Source organism: Macrobrachium rosenbergii, chromosome 8 (assembly GCF_040412425.1).
Source record: "Macrobrachium rosenbergii isolate ZJJX-2024 chromosome 8, ASM4041242v1, whole genome shotgun sequence".
Taxonomy (NCBI): Eukaryota; Metazoa; Arthropoda; class Malacostraca; order Decapoda; family Palaemonidae; genus Macrobrachium; species Macrobrachium rosenbergii.
The window spans coordinates 11746057-11770527 of record NC_089748.1 but is presented as its reverse complement, the minus strand read 5'-3'; the positions used below and the strand labels follow the sequence as shown (position 1 = coordinate 11770527).

At 34.5% G+C, this 24471-nt stretch overlaps 2 protein-coding genes across 2 annotated transcripts in view; one reads left to right on the top strand and one right to left on the bottom strand.

Moving 5' to 3' along the window:
* Positions 1-3055: 3055 nt before the first annotated feature.
* Tusp (WD40 superfamily protein Tusp) overlaps positions 3056-24471 on the bottom strand; it is a 512358-nt gene continuing 490942 nt past the window's right edge. The window contains 6 exon segments of the mRNA XM_067107279.1: positions 3056-3192; positions 14340-14480; positions 16441-16647; positions 17347-17515; positions 18853-19079; positions 20066-20313. Of these exon segments, the coding sequence (XP_066963380.1) occupies positions 14364-14480; positions 16441-16647; positions 17347-17515; positions 18853-19079; positions 20066-20313 (968 nt within the window). The 3' untranslated portion in view covers positions 3056-3192; positions 14340-14363.
* LOC136840602 (E3 ubiquitin-protein ligase ZNRF3-like) overlaps positions 17378-24471 on the top strand; it is a 714205-nt gene continuing 707111 nt past the window's right edge. Inside the window, exon 1 of the mRNA XM_067107284.1 lies at positions 17378-17495. The gene's annotated coding sequence lies outside the window, so the exon portion shown is untranslated. The remainder of the gene's footprint in view (positions 17496-24471) is intronic.

The window sequence follows — 24471 nt, the reverse complement described above, 5'->3', positions numbered from 1 at the left end:
GATCCACTGTTGCCTCATATTATCAAGTAAAGATAGTAAGGTACTCGGTGTTTCTTAACAGAATTGAATTTCCTCGATAGTAGTCAAACTCGGCGATAATATCATGAAATCGTTTCTACTTATAAGAATTTGAACTTAAGTTGATATTTTAAAGGGGTAGGGGCTGTTGTATGAAAATCACCATTTGTAAACATAAAACTTACAAGCTAGAATGGAAATTGTAAAGTTGCTTTCAAACAGTAAGCGGATCATTGGTTACCTTAAGTGGTTGTAGCAGTAAAGTGCCAGAGTTATTTTTCAATTTGTTTGAAAGTACCGATAGCAAGCGAGTCCTTTACTGGCACAATGACTGCTTTTAACCAGTGATTCGCTTCTGCATGTAACCAGTTAAAAGGTGCTCTCTGGAACTGTGGCAAGTTATATCCGTGGCTCTCTTTACTTTGAAAATATTTATTGCTATGTGTCTGAAAAAGGACCATTAGGCGAACAGTTTTGCCATTTTCTTCTGAAATGCTAAAATAATTTCGCAGTCTTTACTGAAATTATTCACTTTAAGAGGATTTTTTTTCTTTTTTAGTAGTAGTAAAGTTACAGATCACTTTCATCTTGCTCGAAGTGGAGTAAAATATTTTTCATGAGAATTCAGCCTGGAAATTCATACATTTTGAAATTTAATGGGCAATGGATGTTTGGAGAATTGTAATGAATGAATTTTAATATTTACTGAATATAATTAATTTTTATGTTTATCTTTTGACTTTCTAGTGGCACATACTTCAGAGGTGTAATTTTCTTAAGTGTAGTAAGCCTGAAGATGAATTCTAAGCTAGATATAGACTTTTCTTTGATTACGTTGCCAGGCTTAATCGTTTAGCATTCCTTAAAGTTGGCATATTCGTCATACTCCAACGATCAGTTGATAATGAAAGTAATACCATTTTTCATTTGTTATGACTGGTCATTAGTTGTTGGGTATTTTCCAGGAGTCCATCCTTTTAAGCAAGTATACTCGTATTATTCCAGAGACGGGTACGTCTTCTGCGTCATTTAAGCGGGGTTTGCTGTTAATAGCCAAGCCTTATTTTTAATTTTCTGTTTTTATATGATATTTTGTAAGCGCTTATTTTATTTAAAATTAGGGTATTCAAGTACATTACAAGAGTCCTACAAGTATAAGCATATGTTCATATTAAAAACTGAAATGACCTCTCCATGTCTTTATTCTACGATTTGAGCTTATTTTCTATTGTTCTATTGTTGTTAGGGTAATATTTAGATTTGTATATATTGTAATGTGAATTACCTTGTTCCAATATCATAACAGTTTACAGATTATGAATTTTACCCCTGAATTTTCATTTTCTCATTGAAATACTTGTAGTTTGGATACATTTACTGGCACCTTGTTTTACTCAAGCCGTTGGTTTTTGTGAAAATAAGGCTTTAATTTTTGATAAGGTTTCTTTTCCAGTGTTTGAAATGATACGATTTAATGATAAAGTGCTGCTTAGATACATTAGGGAATTTTATATTGAAAGACTGTTGTTTTTTGGTAAATAAGTAACATTTATATATATCTTTGAAGATGGATTGTTTTGTATAGCTGGATTTGTAAGTAATATTCTTAATGCGTGGGTTTTCTCGAACGAATGTTTTGAATGTCTTATATTTTAGAGTGATGTACCCTTAATATTTCAAGCATGTAGTGTCGCATAGAGCAACTGCATTTTTTAGACGTTTAACAGTTTGACTTTCCAGCTCATACAAAAAGTATATTCTTAAGTGAAAAATATCGTACTTTTTCTCAGTATTCCACGAGGCTTCTTATTATTTACAAGCAGCCCTCCAGGTTGAATGTTTTATCTGTCATTTTATCTGTTTGACATTTAATATAATTTGATTAAGTTTTTATTCTTTAAAAAGAATGTTTACTTTTGAACCCACTTAACTATATATTTTTCCCCAAAAGTTTATCCGTTCAGTAGTAATTCTTCATTTGAAATTCATTAGTGTTTAATTTCAGGTCTTGTATATGACTTACATTTTCGGGAGTAGTGATGATGAACTGACTTTTACTGAAATAGTTTAACCTTTCACTGTAGACAACTGCGTTATTTGTTGAGGAACACCTTATATTGATAACTGTCACGTATTTAGTACCCAAGAATTAGGTCACCTTTTATTGAACTTCGTATGTCCTTTGACAATTAAATTTGAATATATCAGCATTCTCCTCTGTCAGATATTCAGAGTGATTAATCTGACCTACTTTTCATAAAAAATTCTATTACTTTTTTTGTCTATTACCGAAGTTTTAATTTTTCTATTGATTATTGTAATCAATCATGAACAGTTAGCTTTCAGTTTTAACGGATAACACCTTCAAAGGATTTGGTCCACAAAGTAGGAGTAATTCCAATTAGTGGTGCAGCCTTTCAATTACGATATTTTTTGTTAAAAAGCTCGATCAATGACGAGTTTTATCAAATGGTTGGATAATAGTTTTTTCATTTTCCCTTTGTAGTTTTCTTTTATCTTGACCTTGCCTTTCAGCTGCACGAGTGTCATAGATATAACTACCATTGGCATCAGAGAGCATCTTACTTGTCTTATAAAGCAATTACGGAATATTATCACATACAGTATTGTCAGCTGTGTCTGTACAAAAACGTGGCGGCCTTATATAACACATGAAAGTATATATTATATATATTTTTATCTTTTTTTTTAAGTTTTTGCGACTCATACAAAAATGAGCGTTATCATACCTCAGGCACTGGCACAACACCAACGTAAATATGAGTCATACAATGCTAACATAAATTTGTATGGAAATTTCTCCAACTGAAATCACCTGTTTGTTCGAATGTCAAAGAAAGCACATTCACTTCTGCACTGTACAGCACAGGCCGTGTATAATTTCACTCTCTTTCCACGCTGTGTTCACATTTTTAACACGCACTTATTACTGTTACACGCACTTATTACTGTTACACGCACTTATTTCCGTTTGTTATTTGTAACGGTTGCAATGACACTCAACGAGGAAAGTGGATTTATAACAAGAAGTTATAAATATGATATTTTGGTCACCAGAAAAACACAGAAATTCTCCTCCTTTATAGCTCTCACTAACGCCTCTCGATGACGTCACCAGAACTCGAGGATCAACACACTATGGCTGTGTGAGGCCTGTGGGATGGAAAGGAAAAGATTTCATTAGGCTTTTCTTGTTATATATATGCTTTTATAGGAAATAGTCTACGAATTCGCTTATGCGTAATGATAGATGTAAATGTACATTTGAATAGGATAAGTACACACATATATAAAGTATATTATATATATATATATATATATATATATATATATATATATATATATATATATATATATATATATATATATATATATATATAATGACAATGGTGTTGTATAAGCACTTTCATGTTTAATCCACTTCCACAAATTAGATATATATATATATATATATATATATATATATATATATATATTATATATATATATATATATATATATATATATATATATATATATATATATATATATATATATATATATATATATTGTTTGTGGTTTAGGCACATTTTCTCTTATACAGTTTCTATCGAAGTCAATGGCATTATTCGCAGACTGTCTTTTTATTTAGACCTTGAATTAGTCTATACTACTTTTTCGCTTCAGTTGAGAAAGATTATTGAAGTTTCTTTCCATCTACTTTTCATAGCCGATGGACTGTTTCCTCGCCTATCGTCGGCGTCTTCAGGACAAAAATTAGAAATTTACATAAGTAGCCAATAATAGAGGAAACAGTTTGTCAACTATGAGAAGTTAATGAAATGGAATATGTACAGTATGTCTCTATGTATGTATATAAATACAGACATACTGTATGTCTGTATGCATGTATATACTGTATATATCTTGGTTTGCGGCTCTATACTTTGTAGCACAATTAAAGATTAGGACAAATATAATGTAAAATGGAAAAATAAAGTCTGCAGTAGTATGTATGTATGTATGTATGTATATGACTATATACAGGAAGCTATCGCCAACTTGATCAGTTGGCCTCTTCAGCAAGAATAAACATAGAAATAATACATTTAGGACAACATCTTTGAAAATTGGAAGTTGTAAAACAACTTTTTATTCTGTCATGTAACTCCAGAATTGCTCAATAGTCTATTAGCTATTCTCTGGGAACATCGTGGCGCAGTAGAGGCTAGCATATCGGTCATTCGTTTGTCTTAGTGCTTGTTGGGTCTCCAAAACTGGTGAATTTGGTGGTTCTTCGGTTGTTCCAGAAATTGTTCTTCCGTTGTTAAATACATCTGCAGGTTATAGCGAGGAAGCAGAAGCAGGTGGAGCAGTCGAAAGAGAATATAAATTTATTTTGACAGCTAAACATTTACTTCACTCATGCGATTTTGTAGACAGAATCAGGAACCTAGGCATTTGTCTCGGAAAAATGATCATTTTAGATGTAACTGCCCTTTTCACCAATGTTCCCTTGGATTTTGTTTTAAACCATCTGCGTAAGATAGTGGAAGAAGGTATTTTTATTGCACCTATTCCTTTCCTAGAACTTATTAAACTTTTGTGTAGACAATACACTTTTTATTTTTGATGTGGAGCCTTTCAATAAAAGTTTGGTGTGGCCGTGGGTTCACCTCTAAGTCTCCGTACTCGCCAATTTACGCATGGAGTTTAATGAATCAGAATTTATATTTAATTGTTCCGAAAATATTAGACCTTTAGTCTGGCTTAGGTATGTTGATGATGTCTTTATTATTTATCAGAAGGGGGGAGATAAATTCAACGAATTCTCAACTTATGTAAACAGTTTAGTCCCCTCAATAAAGTTCACTGTGGAATATGAAAATAATAATAGTTCATCTTTTCCAGATGTAACAGTTCACCACAATCCAGATAACCTTTCCTTCTATTTTTAAGTATATCGTGAGCCAACTAATTAAAAAATGTTTATTCATTATTTTTCCTACCATAGTTCAAGTGCAAAGTCTAATGTCATAGTGAATTTAGTTACTGGAGCCCTTAGAATCTGTGACCCTTGTTACATTGATAGGGAATTTAAACATAAAACTAAGGTTTTTCTTGATTTGGGTTATCCAAAGCATTTCATAACTAAAGCATTTTCCAGAGCAAAAGGTAATTACTACAATTCCAAAAATAAGGAAAAATTCGATGTCACTAACACTTTAGTCTTAGCATATCACCAATCATTATCTGATGCAAAAAAAGACTTCATGCAGCATAATACCTTATCATCCAAAAGTGTGAAATTAGCCTTTAGTTATAAGAATTCTATATAGGCAGTCAGGTTATAAGAAACAGACAGGAAAGTGGTGTCACTTATAAGGAAGTTGGTGTTTATTCAGTATCACGTAAAGACTGTAATAAAAGATATTATGGTGAAACAGGAAGAGGACTTTCTATCCATTTAGAGGAACATAAACGAGACTGCAGAATAGGATCCCAGAAAAGTATGGTAGGAAAACATAGGATAGACTGGTTAAATGCTAATATACTGTATAGTAGTGACATTGGCACGCATACGTTTGTAGAAGGGGCTCTTATAAATTTAATGAGTACTTTTTAGAATAAACCATTTACTCAGTAAGATTTCTCCACTAAGTTGGTTTGTTTAGCTGCCAAAATAAATTTAGATTCTCTTTCTACTGCTCCACCTGCTTCTACTTCCTCATTATGCCCTGTAGATGTATTTCTGGAACAACCGAAGAACCACCAAATTCACTAGTTTTGGAGACCCAACATGCAGTAAGACAAACAATATGCTAGCCTCTGCTGTGCTACGACGTTCCCAGAGAATTGCTGATAGACTATTGAGCAATTCTGGAGTTACCTGAAAGAATAACGAGTTGTTTTATAACTTAATTTTCAAAGATGTTGTCCTGAATGTATTATTATTTCTATGTTTATTCTTGCTGAAGAGGCCAACTACTGCGGACTTTATTTTTCCTTTTAAGATCACGGGAAAGTGATGATATCAAATAATGTAAAATCTTTTGGGTTGTGAAGGTACGTGTTAAACAAATTTAAGGAAAGGAAACTGAAGAAGAGACAGAAGTGAAAGGGCCAGGTGTGAAGGATTGATAAGGACAAGATTGTGCCTAGGGTACCTGAGAGTTTCAGACCTAGGGGAAGGTCAGTAACTGTATTGTCTGGAATATTGTAGGATTGAGTGAAAAAATATAAGTGTGTTAGCTGTAGGATTGTAAAGTGTAATATTGAGTGTATGGCTATAAATAGAAAAGATGAAAGTGAAAAAGTGTAAAAATGTCACAAAAATCCAAGCAGTCAATAAAAAACTCAACCAAATAAACAACCAGATAACGTGAGGAATAACAGAACGTGAGGGAAATAACTATGGGAGAGTGTGCATTTGTTCGTGTCTGATTTTGGCGAAAGAAATAGTGGTACAGGTGATTTAAAGGGTTAGGCAGGTAACATATGTGGTAGGTGTGGAGTTCCTGGGGTAAATGAAAATGGAGTGTAGTTGAAGTGTGTTAGAAGAGGGACTTGATTGTTAGAAGTACATGAATGTGAAAGAAAATATTGAGAAAGAAAGCTGTGGTGGAGAATTTGTAAGATTATGTTTTAGTACTGCTGATAGAAATACAAATCGATGGATGTAATGGGGAGATGACGAGTTGCTGGATGTTTATCTGATTAAAATCTGGCTGAATTAGGTAGGAGGGTAGTGAGAATTTCATGTATGGAAAAGATGGAAGAAAAATGGGCTAGGGTATGTAGATGGTGGGATTAGGAAATGAGATATTTAGTGAAGAAAAGAAAAATAATTTGAAGTGCAGTTATTTGACAGAAGAGATAATGTACTTATATACAAGAGGATGGTTGATGTATTCAAGAAAAGAAAATTAGAACAAAGGGAATCAAGTAATAAGTCAGGATGGAATCTATGGAAACAATTTATGGAGGTAAAAAATTTTATTTATGGAAGTAATTGCACAGAAAAGTGTTAATTAGCAAATGGATGTTGGAGTAAAAGATGCAAAAGGGGATTGTCTAATAAAATGCTGTCCTGAGTTAACCGAGTAAATATTAAATGTTTGCGACAGAGGTAAGGTTTATGGGAGTGATGGCAGCGTGGAGCAGTTAGTTACGTTAGAGAATGCTTGTGGAAGTGACTGTAATGAGAACTATTGAGTGATTTTAGAATGAAAAGGAGTTGCTGTGTTTATTAGTGAGTTACTGCTGTATGATAATCGAAGTGTAATTAAGTGGCTGACCAGGATGTATAAAGTATTTCCTCCCTGGGAAAGGGTTTAAGACAGTGGGGAGGAAGATGGCTGCAAGAATTGCATTTGCATAACCTTACTTAGTGTACTGGGGAAAGTATGGGCGGGATTTTCCCAGATGATAATGGATTGATTAAGTGTAGTAAAAAGAAACGATAGAGACTATTAATTAGTTTGACAGTGTTTGTAAAAGTAGAAATTTTAATAGGAATGTGAGCAGAAATAAAGTTAGTTGGGTAAATGGAGACCAGGAAAATCTGAATGTTTTTGTAAACATACAGTCTACGAGAAAGTGTCCAATTCAAGCTACATATATTAGGGATAAAGAGAGATTTTTCAGCAACCTTGGAGACCACCTGAAAAATGGAGATTGCTATGCATTCGTTAAAGTCATCACTTATGCAGTCCTCTGGAATGGATACAGTATTGCGTAACTTCTACTTATACGGAAAAATAGAATTTAGCAAGGAAAAACATGCAAATAAATAAATGTATTGGGCTGTAGAGCAAACACACTAAACATGATCTTAAACGATAATGGGATATCCCATTAGGGTGTTCACTCTAATACGTGAACACTGTCTAGGGCTTTTACCAGAATGAAAAATAAACTGTGATATACAGTCACTTGACAATCAGTTCACAATTGCTTGGTTATATATAGAGAGCCATACTGTACCATATACAGCCATACCCAAAGCATTTGCAGTGGTGTGGTGGCAGATAAAAAAAAAGAAAGGTTGCTGGATCTTGGAATAAGGCGCGCCTTATATTTTTTTTTAATTCAAATGTCAAAGTTTGAAACATTAGGTCGTACTCGAAGAATGGCATCTATGGTTTAAAATATTTTTTTCTCGTACGTTGAATATTTGAACCAAGTGCCTTGCATGATTTTATTTAGAGGTGTTCAAGGTCAGGGGTGCAATTCAAAATTTTCAGTAGGAATTAAAGCCTTAAATCAGTGCAGCGAACATGATAAAAGTATTCAAGCAAATTCAGCAGAGAAGAACAGATTTGCCAATAACAGCATTCACACTAAGATAGCACGATAACCACTAAATATAATAATAGTTCCCATAAAAGGAATTTGAAAACGTCTATTAAAGTCTTCATGCTGGAATCACTATATCATTGAAAAGACTTTAGTATGAGAAGAGGAAGCAAGGAGCAAGTAGAGAGTCATTTGCCCACAAGTGCATTTTCCAGCAATAGAAATGAAATTCGAGACTGAAAGGCTATAGTGCAACTAGATGCGTCATCTGAGATGATGACCTAGGTGTATCAGATGGAAACAAGTTCTCCTACAGCCTATGATCTATGTGTACTGAAGCATCCATAGGAACAGACTTTGGGAAATCCAAGGTCATATGTAGAAAGTGGCGTGTTAATATTATAACAATGAAAGACTCGATTGTAACTGTCAGGTGAGCTGGCAAGATTTTGAAGTTTCACATCAATGTTTGGGAATACTTGCTAAAATGATGAAATGCGAGTTAGTATATTCCACTGATTCAGTGGTGTACGAGTGTTTTGTTTGTGAAACCCTTATTGAATGGTTGCAGAAAATTTGATTCAGGTTATTATTTTTGGTGATTGCTGCAAACCTTATCCCAAACCCTGAAGTCTTAATGTAACACCAGATTATAACTCATAAATAGTTTAACAAATTTTATATTCAGCCTCGATTAAAAATTTTCTGCTCGTTTGTAAAAGAAAAATTACTAGGAGATTATTCCTTGTTAAGTTTAGAGACGAAAATAAAAATGTAAATACTGGATGGGCAAAGTGTCATAGAGGCACAATGCCAACATACTGATATTGTAAACCCATTTCACAATATCAGTCAGTCTTAAGAATGGTAATAAAAAGTCAGGAAGATTTGGTTCAGAGTTGTTTGAATGGTAATAATAAGTTAGAAAGATATAGTTTAGAGCTGTTTCTGTTATGTTTTCTAGCGATTCTGACTGGCTTGTTAATTAGAGTATGTTGTCTCTGTGGGGTAAGCGTTGATTTCCTCCGAATGGTAGTTTTTTTGTGAATGTTATGTAGTACAAGCCTTTCTGATAAATTTGCAAATTTTAGTCTTTTATTGTTTTAAATTGGTTAGCCTCAGGACATCTTTGTTAAATTTGTGTTATGTGCAGATTATATGGTTTGAGAATCAGGAAATTTCATAGAGCCATTAGCGAAGTTGTCATAGGAACATTATATTAACCAAATGTTAAATGGGTTACCAGGATAAAAGGCTCGCCTGTAGACATTATGGGCTAAAGTCAGAGAAACATCTCAGAAGAGGTAAGAGCATGCACAGTTTCGTTGAGTATTATAGTTTACACCATGTAGGCATACAATGGGTGACATTGTTCATAAGGGGTGGGTTTTCTCAGTTACAGGGGAGATAGTGCCCATAGTCAGGTTAACATGCGACTGACAGACATAAAATGTGGAAGGGTTTAATAAACGAGGTGATTTAATGTTTAGTCCCATTCTTGATCACCTTTAGCTCTTGAGATAAAAGCAGGAAACCCGTTTAATGGTAAAAAAAATAAATCTTAGTTCACTTTAACTTTTTCCAGTCTTAGACAAAACCTTAAGCGTGTGATAACTTCTTATTGCCTTAGTATGGTAATGTAAGTATATGTTCTTATGCCCTTAGATACTAGTGTCAAATTATCGATTTAAATGGTGCTTGCTCTGGCATTAGCATTGGCAGTTAGCAATTCTTGAACGTTAATATTCCATGGGTTAAGCATAACCAGCATTAAGGTTTACAAAGGTCTGTTAGCTGTTGAACTGAAAGACTATTTCTATTCTTAAATTTGAGTATTGAAATACGTTATCGAAATATTTGAATTTTGAGAACTCAGAACTCACAATTTAGCTATGCAAAAGCCTTTGCTGCTTCAACTGCATCTTATCGAAATTGAATATGTAAAGCTTGCCTACTCAGTATTCACTAGGCTTAGCAGGGTGATGGTGTATGGTATAACATAATTCATTGTTAGGTGCAAACATTGTTTAGGTACCGTAAGTTGTTTAGTGGTGGTACTGTACAAAGTGGTGGTACATTTTTTCAGGTGTCTAATGAATAATGTCTAATACCATTGCAACATGTGGCGGGAGCCCTTCAAACTTTCAAGGTCCAAGGCATCAACATAAAGATCCAGCGTAGTAAGGAGAGAGATGATGATTTCTTTGTGAAGTTGTAAATGCACCTGTAAAATGTCAATAAAGGTTTTACTCTGGATACACCTCCAAGCAAAATGGAGCACAAAATTGGTAAAAGAAAACAAGGCTTTTCAGTTTTTCAGAGTACCTCTCGAAGTAAGACTTTGTTTGATCTGTAGCAAAGATTGTGTCGCGAAAGACCAGAATGCCTACTGAGGAATAATGATTTATGAAATGTGTGGCCAAGGATCGCCCTGGACTTAACTTATACAAAGATGTTCATTTAGATGTGCTTGAATAGCAAAATGACGAATGGAACACAATTTGAAATTTACACCACATGGCCCCTTACTGATTTACTCTCTGCTATTTCAGAAATTTGTTGGTGAATTCATTATCATTCCAAAATACATGCATTTGTCAAACCATTCTGTTCTAAATGTTGATATTGTTTCCTCATCAGCTTCCATGTATGTGGTCCACTGTTGTGCCATATGATACATCATGTGGTTTTGGATGTCGTAGACTGGAAAGGCAGTCGTGTAGACTCCGCTGATGTTATTACTAATAAAGTTTATAAGGCAGATGGCAATATGGTGAAGTATAATACCAAATGCAACCTGACTGTCAACATTCCACTCCCAAACATAGAGGCTATTATGGAAAACATATATCGAATAGTAGCTCTCAAGAGAACTATCCTTCTTCAGTTTTGGAAATTAAAGCTAGAGTATCAACAAGATGGCGTTTTTCCTCATGATGAAGCGGATGCAACAATTATTACATAATTCTTGCAAATAGTTAGGGGCCTCACAGATGATGATGATAGCTTGGTATTGTTTGTTTACTGTATTTTAAAACCTCAGCGTGATATTGTTTGTTTACTGTATTTTGAAACCTCTTCTGTACCATTCATGTAAAGTTCAGGTGGAGGGTTGGAATGGGGACACAATGCAGTTAGGGATGCCACACGTTGAACAGTATATTTAACAAGGGAAAAAAATCCATGTTTTAGATGTCTTTCAGGCAGAGAGCTTCACTCGATTGTGACAGATACAGGCCAAAAGTTCTTCTTTGCAGTATATGTCCAGCTACCTGACACCCGACTCAATGTAGCTCAGTTCAATATGTTTACAGGAAAGAAGGAGAAACCTGCCTCCCCCTAATGCCAGCATCTTTTTTATGCACATCTGACCTATCTCCAAATGATATTGTAGTAAGTTACTCGATCAGTGGACATTAGTAATTTTAAATGGAAGGTGAAGGATGAAATCCTCTCACCCCGTTTGCTGCAAATCCTGTCTCCTCTTGGTCAACTGAGATTCTCAGTTGTGGGGATAAAGCAGAGATCTAGGATTGCATCATTATAGTTGCTCATATTCTGGTATCCTAGAGCCAAGTTCCTGTGCATTATTTGTTGTCTGAATAGAAGTAGAAGGATGGTGTACCCTATTCTTATTACAGTCGGTAAGAGAGTGAATGAGAAAGATGACAGTGACGCTCCTGAGGAGGAATAAGACAGTTATGAGACAGATTACCTTGTGCCGGTTATCATGTACTGTAGCCCTTCGACATACTTGAATGCTTTATCAATCTTAAGAATCTCAGATTCAAAGTGTAACTCATGTGTTGGGGAGGGGGTTGGTGCCCAAATGAACTTTAATAATCTTGAGATTTTTTGCTGCCTTTTGTGGGCACTTCCGTCAGGTAGAACATGAATGTATCCCATAATAAAAAAAATTCACACAGCAGTTTGGCCACCGGACAATATTTTTTACACTTCCAAAAATAACTTAATGTTTGTGACATACATAATTTATATATTGCATGTATGCATTTTCACTAATAATACATTCGCTACACATATGATGTACTCTGTCTCCCTCATTTTTCTCTCAGATTTCCGAATTATACAAACTTTTTTCCAACCTATGATCCTCCTCACGTCCCTCCCCCCTCCACACAAAACCAGACCACGTAAAAGCTATAAAAATACGGAGATCCTATTTTACGCCAACCCAGTTGCTCTCCCTTCTCCCTATTTAATTCTAATTCTAAGCGTAATTTAAATTATACTTTCATATAAGGTTGGAGGTTGCTCTTAGCAAATTCCGTTTTACATCATACATTCTCAATTTTTCTTAATGCAAATCTATCTATCTCTCCGTCTGTTTACACACACAACTATATGTATATACATACATACATACATACATACATATATATATATATATATATATATATATATATATATATATATATACTATATATATATATATATATATATATATATATATATATATATATATATATATATATATATATATATATATATATATATATATATATATATATATATATATTATATATATGTGTGTGTGTGTGTTTGTGTCTGTGTGCTTTTTACACCGCACAAAATTCATTCAAAACTTAATTTTAACTGCTCCCACTTCTTTTCAATCTGTGGAATCCTTTTATATTTAAATACTTAAGCTAAAAGATTATTTTCATTTCATGGACAGCAAAGAACATTTCCCATTTTATGACCTGTCTCATGTAAAAACTTTTTCCTTAATTTTTTATTTGTTTTAATAGAGAAAAACTACTCGGTTGTATGTAATGCTGTGGTTGTTTTGAATATCAACTCAGGTTCTCTGCTTATGCAACTAATTTTCTCCTTGCGTAATGAAGTGATTTTTGTAAAATTTTAGGAGCTGTGATGATTCTATCATGCTTTGCATGTGTGTGTATTATATATATATATATATATATATATATATATATATATATATATATATATATATATATATATATATATATATATATATATATATATATATATATATATATATATATATATATATATATATATATATATATATATATATATATATATATATATATATATATATATATATATATATATATATATATATATATATATATATATATATATATATATATATATATATATATATATATATATATATATATATATATTTACACCATCAATGCTTATGTTTTACCACAATGAGCCATAAAACTACCGACAGAAAACTAAATCAGTTCCGAATGTAGTACTTCATACAAAGCAGCATGATAGAATCACCTAAAATTTGACAGAAAGCCCTTCATTACTCCCCCCAACACATACAAAATGACATGATAGAATCATCACAGCTAAAATTTGACAAAAATCACTTCATTACGCAAGGTACGCTTGCACGACTGCGTTTATTATCCCCTAACAGATGCACTTATTAAAGCTTAGTTTATTAAGACATTAGAGTCATCGATAGCAGCACCTATGTGTAAGATGTATGTACTAAAGAGGTTTCCTTTAATGGAAAATAGAAATAAGTGAAGAATGAATACCTATTTTGCGTTTTTTCTCTAGTCACTAAATGTTGTGAAAATGGCTGTTATTTGAACTAGTTCAGAACGATATACATTATGTAATTTCCCTGTCCGCAAAGTTGTTGAATTGTTTGTTTACCTTAAGCAGTAGGGTTTGAATCCTTTTCCAAAGCCTTGAAAAAGGATTTTAACCGTCAACCGGATGTTCCCGCTAGATAAGGAATGTCAACAGCTTTGAAAAATTATCACAAAGTTTTTCCATGTATTTGCGTTATTCCTTGTTTACTTTTGCCTTTAAATTATTCAGCTCTGTAAACTGATTTAAGGAAGCTCATCAGTTTTTTGTTATTTGTGATATCATTTACTATCGTAATTTTGCTGGCAACCAAGAGTGCGATTCAGAGAAACTTTTGATATGGTGTTCGTTTTCTATGGCTAGATATATACCCATTTTCTGTGATTTTTATGGGAGACTGCATGACAGATCACCTGGCTCTCTGGATGCATCCTATATCATTTGAGTCTCTGCGTGACGTTTGCTAGAGCGACAGCGAATGCTTGAATGGCACTGAAAGGGTACTGAAAGTCCAGAGTGTAGGCGTTGCCATCAATCCTGCCAAACTGCATGACCTGTCAATAAAAATGCGTGTTTTAGTTATAAATGCTATTGTAAGATACATAATGGCGCTTAACATGGAAATTTTGGTGAAATTATTCAAGAAAATTATTTTGGAAATGAGCATGCAAACCATGTTGTCGGGTGGTTATGATAACTCGTAACCTTGAATTTTGTTTTGCAGTAAATTACCGTTTACAAGAAAACCGTCCCCCAGCTACCCAACAAACAGTGAGGTCAATGAAAGTGAACTAACCTAACCTACTGCATGGAAAGGTTGGGGAACCATATACTCAACTTGAAAAATTTTTAGAGGCCAACCCGTTAAAATCCATTGATTTACTATTCGTGGAAAGGTTTCATGGAGGGATTGAAATATACATCTATAGTCGGAGATGGCTTAAAATGAGCCTATGTAACGATTGTAGTTTGTAGTTTATGGGAAGCATTATGAAAATAACATTTTAGAGTATAACACACTACGGTAACTGGAGAAGAATGTCAATATTTCCACTAGTACATTTGGAAAGCATATAATGTTCACTCTTGTTTGTTTGTGTATGTTTGTTCATATATGTCTGTCCACAAGATATAGCAAGAAATTATTGATTGATTTTTATGATTTTTTGTTGCTGATGGCTGAGCCTTGATTCTAGGAGGAGTCCATGAGTTTATGGGAGGGGTGCGGCTCTAAGTACACATCTGGGATTTTACAGTAATGACAGAAATTAGATGTAAGCCTTGTGCGTCCTGATATTCAGTAAGTAGATTTGACAGTCTCAGATTTTTCATGAATTTATCCATATTAGTTAAATGGTAAAGTTCACGCTAAGCCACGAACGTGAACAATGATAGAACGCCAAATAGTATGCCCAAAACTGAAGCTTCCGGCACTGAAACTTGACGTTAGACTTGTGATTAGATAAACTAAGAACGATTACGGACGCCTTGGTTAGTTTGAGTTAATAACCACTGAAGTGCTAAATCGTAAGAAAATCATCCCTTTTTTGCCAGACAAGTAGATGCCTGACGCTGTAAAAGAAATTGAAAGTTGTACCAAACAAGTTGTTAATTGTATTAGTTCATTGTTTTCCTCTGTTCACGAATAACCGGAAGCTTTTTTTCAGACAAAAATAAGTTTTATTCATCCAATAACCATTGAATAAAGAAAGAGCCATGTTGATAGACTTTGGTAGTTTCCTAATCCTATCAACAGTCTCGTAAGTCCCACGCACACCAAAATGAAGCTATCTTGTCTTGTAAAAATATTCTTGACTATTTTTCGAATACTGATGTCTTAAATTTGTGTCTAAGTTAAATTTAGGATCTGTAATGTAACGTTCGTGGTAATCGTCTATCAGTCAGTTATTACAGCCTTACACATGCAAGGATCGTCATGATACGAGAGTTTATGCAAAATATTTATCCGTAGATTATAAACTTGGTTGCAGTCCTTAATTTGATTTTACCATTATTTCTTGATTAAAAATTCTACTTCTGTAATTCATTGTTATAACCTAATCTTTATATCTAGCGGAATTATACATTTATTTTTTCATAAAAAAATACTTACAAACCAAGGTCATAAATAATTTGCCTGCTCAGTGTCTGGCACGTACTTTTTTTTTTTTTAGCAGCATTTTACTCTGCCTGGTTAGCGTCTTAGTCTACACACGATTACCCTTTGCTGTGGATCTAGAAATTGTATTGTTGTCTTTACTTTGTTTTTTCTTCAAGTTTTTCATGGAAAGTTAATTTAGCTGTATAATTGTGACTTGTTTGTCAGTGTTTTTTGACTCTATGATACTTAATCCTGTATTTGAATTACTAAAGGTACTTATGAAACTGAGGTGCTTTCTTTCTCATAAATCACGTCTCGCATATACCTCCTCGTAAATGAAATCCCCGTGCGAGTTTTTTTTTCCCTCGCCTAAACGCCATCTTTATCTCTTGTTGTCCTGAATGAACTCTCACCTGTTTTCCCTTGAACTCGATCTGGAAATTCTTAGCCGACTCCTGCGTGACTCGACCTCCGAAGTCGAGCTGATACACCTGCGAGTTCTCGTTCCATAGAGGAGCTTTGTTGTGCATGACGAACTGGCGGTGCCGTGGCGTGGACGAGCCGGAGCTGTCGTTCCCGCTGCCTCCGCTGCCGTCGCTTCGACCGCGGGATCGGCGTAGCTGTTTCGTCGGAAAGTTCAGAGAGAATTATGCGCGCTATTTAATTTCACGATCAACTTGCTTATCAATTTGGTTTAGTCCACCGGGAACAAAAACTTATTTTGGTGGAATAAAAGCACGCGCAGACTCTCACAAACAATGAGATTTGAAAGGTGAGCTTTGAAAGGAATTTAAAAAATCATGATTGAATTTTTAACAGCTACATTTTTATTTCAAATCAGTTTTTGTCCCTTAATGTTGATTTTGCTGATATGACTAATAGCGGTTGAATATGGGGATTTCTTGAAGGTCTTGAATATTTATAAGCGGTCACACACAAATGGCATCCACGCATGATTACAGTCATAATATACAATATATTAACAACTGAAAAACACGTGCAAACTATCATATATATATATATATATATATATATATATATATATATATATATATATATAATACAGTATATATATATATATATATATATATATATATATATATATATATATATTATATATATATACTATATATATATATATATATATATATATATATTATATATATATATATATTATATATATATATATATATATATATATATATATATATATATATATATATATATATATATATATATATATATATATATATATATATATATATATATATATATATAATTATACCTACTGTATGCATTAACTCAGCTCGTTTATTCACCTTATTCCTGAGTTGTGTCTTCTGGAATGTTTCCAGGTCCCGGTAGTTGGAGGACGAGCAGAGGAGCTCTGCGTCGCTGGAGCAGTGCACCACTTCGTCGTCGCTGCTTTCAACGGTGCCCCGCCGCTGACGGCGACGTGACAGAAGAGGTGAGTTGAGCAGGTGTTTCCTGTAGGGGGGAGAAGAACGTACTTAAATGTTGAGTTTTTATTATTGTAGTTGTTACTGAAATCGTTATTTATATTGATATGATCACATTGATATTTTATGATTGTAGATGTTATTGATATCATTATTGATACTGAAATTATTCCCTCTTTACGTTCTGGGTATTGCTTTCACGCGTCTGACAAAGGAGTTTTCACCGATCACTAAATGGCTCGTTTTTCATTCCATGGACTTGAATTTTCTATTTGAGTCAATGGCTAAAGGAGCGATTTATTATTCTGTATTTAGATATTTTGAAGAAATTTATAGGACTTTGCAGCCAAAGACGAACAGTTGATCTGCTGGAAAAAGAAAGTTGTGTTTGGTGTATGGTCTCATATGAATGAATTAATCTTGCCGTATGGCAGAATAGATTACATCGCTTTGAAATCTGAGAAGCAAGCGTGCAAGCGAGCAGCTGATATGAAACGTGGCACAATCTTTATTAAGGAATATTATTATTATATAGAAGAAGAGAATCCTCTTAATTCGGTAGTTAATAACTTTGTGCTCCGCAGTATCTCCAAACCGAAATGCCACGAAAAGGCGGGTTCCGCTGCCTCTGAAATCAAGTGTGTATATTTGAAATTAAAATGCATGGAATTATTCGACGTTGCGGAGAAGATTGAAGCGAGCTGCTGTATGACTGATAGGTTGCTCATATGTGATTGAAAGATGAGATATGTTCTGTTTCATTTTCAAATTCAGTTTTTAAGAAAACAGCATTTAATCATGGTTTGCAGATTCTGTTGCTGCATATTTTGAAAGGTTTACTTCGTTTTATTATGATTTGTCTTGTTATTGCTCACGTTATTCTTATTCTCCGAATTTTGACTGTTGAGTAATTTAGCCGATTTTGGAAATTGGTCAACGAAGTTTGCAGCACGACTGGTCCATGGTGAGAGAACGGACGCTCAAAAACGCAACCTGTCACTGAGTTAAGAGAGAGAGAGAGAGAGAGAGAGAGAGAGAGAGAGAGGAGAGAGAGAGAGAGAGAGAGAGAGAATTTCGCTCACACTGCAGGTCAGCAAAATCTTTTTCCGTATATCGCCCGTTTAGTTCTAGTGCACTATGCTGATGAATTTTCCATCTGGCCGATAGGTATTATTATATGATTTCAAAGGTTAAGAACAAAATTGTTATAGATTTTGGTGGATTCCCCGTCAAGTTTTTCTCATTTTTGTCTCGCCCTCGCAAGATACGGAAGATATTGATGATAAAACTTCATAGGTTAAGTACTGAGGTTTCTGTTGCTAATTCAGAGATTTACGTGAACTCTTTCTCAGACAGAGAACTGACCTGATTGGCGAGGAAGACTGGTGTCTCCTCGCCTTCCTGGTCCTGACAGGTGTGGATGGAATGCTCTTGCTTGTGTGGGCGGCGGAAATGGTAGGCGTATGTGTTGGAGTATTGAGGCGTCGGGCGGTGTCCGGCGTGGGCGTCGGGTGATGCCTAGGGGTGGGCGGGGGCTGGGGTGTCTGGCACTCCCTCTGCAGGGCGGCCAGCCTTTCCACCAGCACGCTCTCCTGGAATGAGGTTTGGGCATCGGTGTAGATTTGCTGGAAAGAAAACCTCCGCAGTTATTATATTGGGTCACCCGAAATGCTGGTAGTCAAGGCAGCTGTGGAGCTCACACCTGAAACTCATTTTATTATTCATTTTTTAACGAATTCATTTTTATATTCATTGGTTAATTCGTCTATACATTACTGGTTGGGTTTGATAAACCTAAAATTTTTGAAACTCAAAGACCATTTGTATCTAAAACTATGTGTAAATTGACAGATGTATTTAGAATGCAGTATTGCAGCGAGAATTTTTTGTTGCACTGAAAAAGATAACGATAAAAAATAACCACTTATGATTAACAGAGCTGTGAGATCAGTGTTGCACATGTCATCAAAAAAATAATTGTAAACATAAGAATAAAGGCGACTTTCCCTTACTCTATTTTGGCGATGACTTAAATTTCATAAGGTAAATTATTACAGTCTGTGTTGTGATTATTCTTTACATGAAGAAAGTTTCCGATTATTTTTGTCTGGTATGAATTCTTTACGAGTATGAAAGAAACATGTTTACAGAAGCAGTGTTGGCTGCTAGGCTGCCCTGAATTACAGAGTCATGTAAATAATAGACGTATAATCACAGTTGCACACATACACATTTATAAATATATATATGTATATATACATACATACATATACAGTATATATATATATTATATACACTATAGATACACACATAGTCACCATATAGTGAACTGACCCAGAAGCCGCACCAGCCTTCCTTAGCCGAAGTAGCTGATTCGTGCATATATAATGCTCGTATTACAGCCCATTTATTGAAAATAAGCGTTTTAACAGTTTCTAATGAGGCCTGTTCTTTTGATAATGTCAAAAATTGAGAACGTGAAAATGTAAATGAGAGAGAGTATGTTGAATGTGTGAAATATGTATCACAAACGATGGAAGCTAAACCTGTAATAAAAAAAAAGAAAGGGTAATTTTACCTTCAGCGTCCTGGTGAAGTTCTTATGTTGCTTTTCACAATTGTGATGATTGTGGTGGTGAAGGTCGACGGTGGTCGTATTGGTGGAGGTGGTGGTGGTTGTGGTGGTGGTGGTGGTAGTGATGAGAAAGGGATGGTTGGTGTAGTTGACTCTCCTCTTGGCAGTGAAAGGAGACGAGTCCAAACTCTTGCTTTTGCCACAATCGGCGAGGCAGGGTCTTCTCTTGTGGTGGTTTTCCCCTTTATGCTGTTGCGGGAGAAAAGGGAGGCCGTTAGGAAAGGCGACGGGAAGGTTATTCCACATGAAATGTTTAGGAAGAAATCCAGCTGCTGCGAATGAAAGTTGGTTTTTGCAACCTGGCTGTTCATTCTGCTCAGTAGTCCATCCTTTTCCAGGCTGAGTGTCTGCAGGTTAAACCTAATTATTGTAGCAAGCAACCACTGGTTCTAGCCGTGTTTAAGAGCGTGTTGACGACTTCAGGGATTCATGAAGTAAATTTCGTGCTAAATATATTAAAATTGGCATGCAATACTCTGAAGACGAATAGTAGTCTCTTCATAGATCAAATAAATTTCCGTACCAGTGACGTGTTAGCCCTAAATTGTGTATGTTTGAATTCCTTGTGGATAATATCTGGCAGTATGGTAAATCAAAGCCGTCTGTCGGAGAGTTATCAATATTAAAGCAAGTTTAGAAAAGAACATGAGTCATACGCAAGGAAGGATATCCAGTGAAGGATGTCAAACTTTTACATTGCCAACACTGATGCAAAATCCGGGTGCGATCAGAAGAGGCAGCGGAAATAGCAGCGTTTAAGGCTGGATCAAGGCAAATTCTTTGACTGGAAGCAACTTCTAATGGTAGAACATAGTAGAGACAATATCTGACGCTGTATAGGTGCAGATATCTAATCTCTCCAGAAGATAAGTTTTCCTCGTAACTGAAAAACCTTGTTGGAAGAAGTAGTTAGTAAATCTGAATATCCTATATTTGTGTTATTAAACATAAGATCCCAGTTTTTAAACGTAAATCGGTTTTGTGTCGAGGCATAAATATAAATGTTTGAGATTAATTTGTTGTATTATGCTTTCTAAGTAAACTTGAAGTGAGAGTTGACAATGAACAGTGAGGTATGGAAAAATCACATTTTATTCTGGTATTCAAATATAATATTACAGTAGTCCTCACTGATGTAATATACCGGTGTCAACCACAAATTCGCCTGTGAAAAGATTAGCTGTTACTCAGTATACCGTTATCTCGTGAAGTGCCTATCGCATACTAAGGTAATGGTGTAACGCTTATACGTGAATAATGTAGTACTCATACTAATAGTTGATTTAACACTAAAATATGTTTAATGCAGCATTATACTTAATGTGGGATGTAATAGTATGTGCTATATTGATATAATGAACATATAAGGAGTAATTAGCTAAATGTTTTGAAAATGTTAACCAATATCGTTGATTGTTTTTGTTTTTCCCTTTTGGTAAATATTTTGTTGTACTTTAGAAATTTCCCATAAAATATTAATCAGAGACATGAATTATGAATCCCTATCTTAACGCTAGTCCATTACTCACGTTCACATAAATTGAAATTATTATTATTATTATTATTATTATTATTATTTTATTATTATTATTATTATTATTATTATTATTATTTTATTATTATTATTATTATTATTATTATTATTATTATTATTATTATTATTATTATTATTATTTATATAAAGCGGACCAAAAAGGTTATTTAACCTGCCAGACAATCGTCCAAAGAAACGAATGCATATTTAATGAAAACAGAAAACTTGAAAATAAGTGATAAGTTATGTTCCTTTAAGATTGCAGTTTTAGATATCTGCACCGTCGATAATATTTTATTATAGTATTTTTTTTTTCACTTTCCTTTTCATTTGCGTAAATTATAATTTCTCCATTTCACACCCAGGTGATTTTTTTTTAAGATAAATGGATATGTCTCCACAGTTCTTCGTAATATAGACGGTTGCTCCACGTATTGATTAGGCTATAGACAAAGTAAGGATGCTTTCGCATTCACAGAGGGTTATTTATTTTTATTTTTATCGTTTTTCATTTATATTTTTTATGGAATTGTTCTTAGAAATATTTTTATTCTAACTATTGCGTCGATTTTTGTCTGCATTTCCCTGCATTGCACTTGTATAAATGAAGAGCACTTGAACATTTCTTAGGTTTATTCATGCTTCTTGAGGAAAATAAAAAATACTTTTGGGAACATGTACCTCATGGCATCATTTAAAGTGCACAGTAAACCCCTGTTATAAGTAACGTAAGCATTAAACATATCCTTAAACTTGTAGGTATTATTAGTCCTTGTTTGAAATATAGCCTTAAACTTTTAAGTATTATTAGTCCATGTTTGAAATATAGCTCTCTTGGATGCTTTTGTTGCCATCCCCCTCGACAGGATTGTATCCATAGCAGTTCGTGTTGTCAGCGCTCCCACTCACGCCTCATCTCTTGATCTTCTGCTTCCTGCCCAGCAACAGGTGACTTCTACCTCTCCCTTTTCTTAGTACCATTTCGGTCCGTGCTCTGTTGAATGTTCTAGAAAGATCTCCGCCTACTCTCCGGTGGCTTTGCAACAACGTCAAGCCACCACTTGCAGCATTTAGAAGATCGTTTGTCCTCGAGTTACGCCGTTCAATGACTGATTTTTTAGTTCGATTGCTAAGATTTGTAATTTTCTTCCTGTTTCTATTTTTCCAGGCTTTTTTAATATTTGATCTTTCAGAGGCCCATTTATTACATCAATTATCTTCCTTTTTATCCCTTTTCTTGTTCTTCTAGGGCGTTGGTTGGAGTGGGGCATTAGGTTGCCCATCCCCATTGGCCTTTGCTCTTAAAAGAGATGGTTCAGTCATGTTTTATTTTTTCAATATTCCAGGATCAAATAAATTAATTAACTGCTTTGAATTCTCATGTCATTCCCTCTCGTTATATCCGGCATATAAGTTATTTATAAGTTGCCTTGACATTGTTTTTATTATTATTGTTATTCTGAACATGAACCCTATTCATATGGAACAAGCCCACTAGGACCATTGACTTGAAATTCAAGCTTCCAAAGAATATGATGTTCATTTGCAAAAAGTAACAGAAGGTAATAGGAAATAGAGAAAGAAGAGCTCAGTTGTTAGAAAATAAAAATAAATTAACAAATTAAAAGATAAATAAAATATAAGTAAATTATTAAAATACAAGGAGAATTGAGTTAGGGTAGTATTGCATTGCATTTTCGCTTGAACTATTGAGGTTCCAGTTGCACAACATCCTCGGGAAGAATGTTCCACAGTCCAACGGGGTGAGGAATAAAGGACCTCCGGAAATGAGAAGTTCGAGAGCGAGTCATATTTACTGCATACTAGTGCTGCTGTTCAGCAAATCTGGTTGCTCTCAGCAGGAAAAGGGGATCGGAGATCAATTGTGAATGTGAAAGATCTCTGTTAAAGTACAGCTTATTAAAGCTAGACAATAAGGAGACCATCCGTCGATGATCCAAGTCAACTGCTAATGTTAGGAAACAGCAGCCTACCACCAAGAACCACTCTAGCTAAAAGAGATAAATCTTTGGCAGCAGCAGGCATCCATTCTGGAGAACAGTATTTTAGTGAAGGAAGGAAAAATGACCTAAAACAGGTTCATTGATTTTATCACTGTTATTAAGATATGAGGCCTTACTATACCTAACTCCCGTTTGGCATTTACTGACACTTTCATGAGATGGTTCTCAAAATTAAGATGTCAGTCAAAGTTTATGACAAAAGATGATCCCTGCATTATCTTGCCAAACCTCTTGCTCCAATGTTTTATGTGTATATGTAATCGAAAATAAAAAATATATATATATATTTCATGCAATATCTTAGCCATTGATGACGAGTAATGTAACCATATTATTTCAGACGTTGTCTTCTTCGGCAACAGTTGTTATGCATATGTTGGCAGATGATTTCACTTTGCTCTGTGTTATTTAGCAACCGTGAAATACCTGCATTCTGTTTTAACTTAGTGAAGGAGGCAGGTACATCCAGTACTCTTTGGAAGTAAACTATCATTTCTTTACTTTGCGATGTCTTTTCAGTTGAAAAACATGGTTGACGGAAAGTTAGCAGTTCACGTTGAAGAGGAGGATTGTGACTCGATTGAAGTCTTCGAGAAACCTTAGAGTGAACTTGCGTGTCCTGTCTTTCTTCATTTGCTCAAGATTTTTTTTTTAGAGCAAAGGATGTGGAACGGACAAAGGAATTCCCTATTTCTTTTAGTCTTGAAAGTAAAAGTTAAAAAGAAGAGAGACGAAAAAGGGGGAAGGGGAACTGACGCGTATTTCCTCAGAAAGCAATCGATTCTCCACGC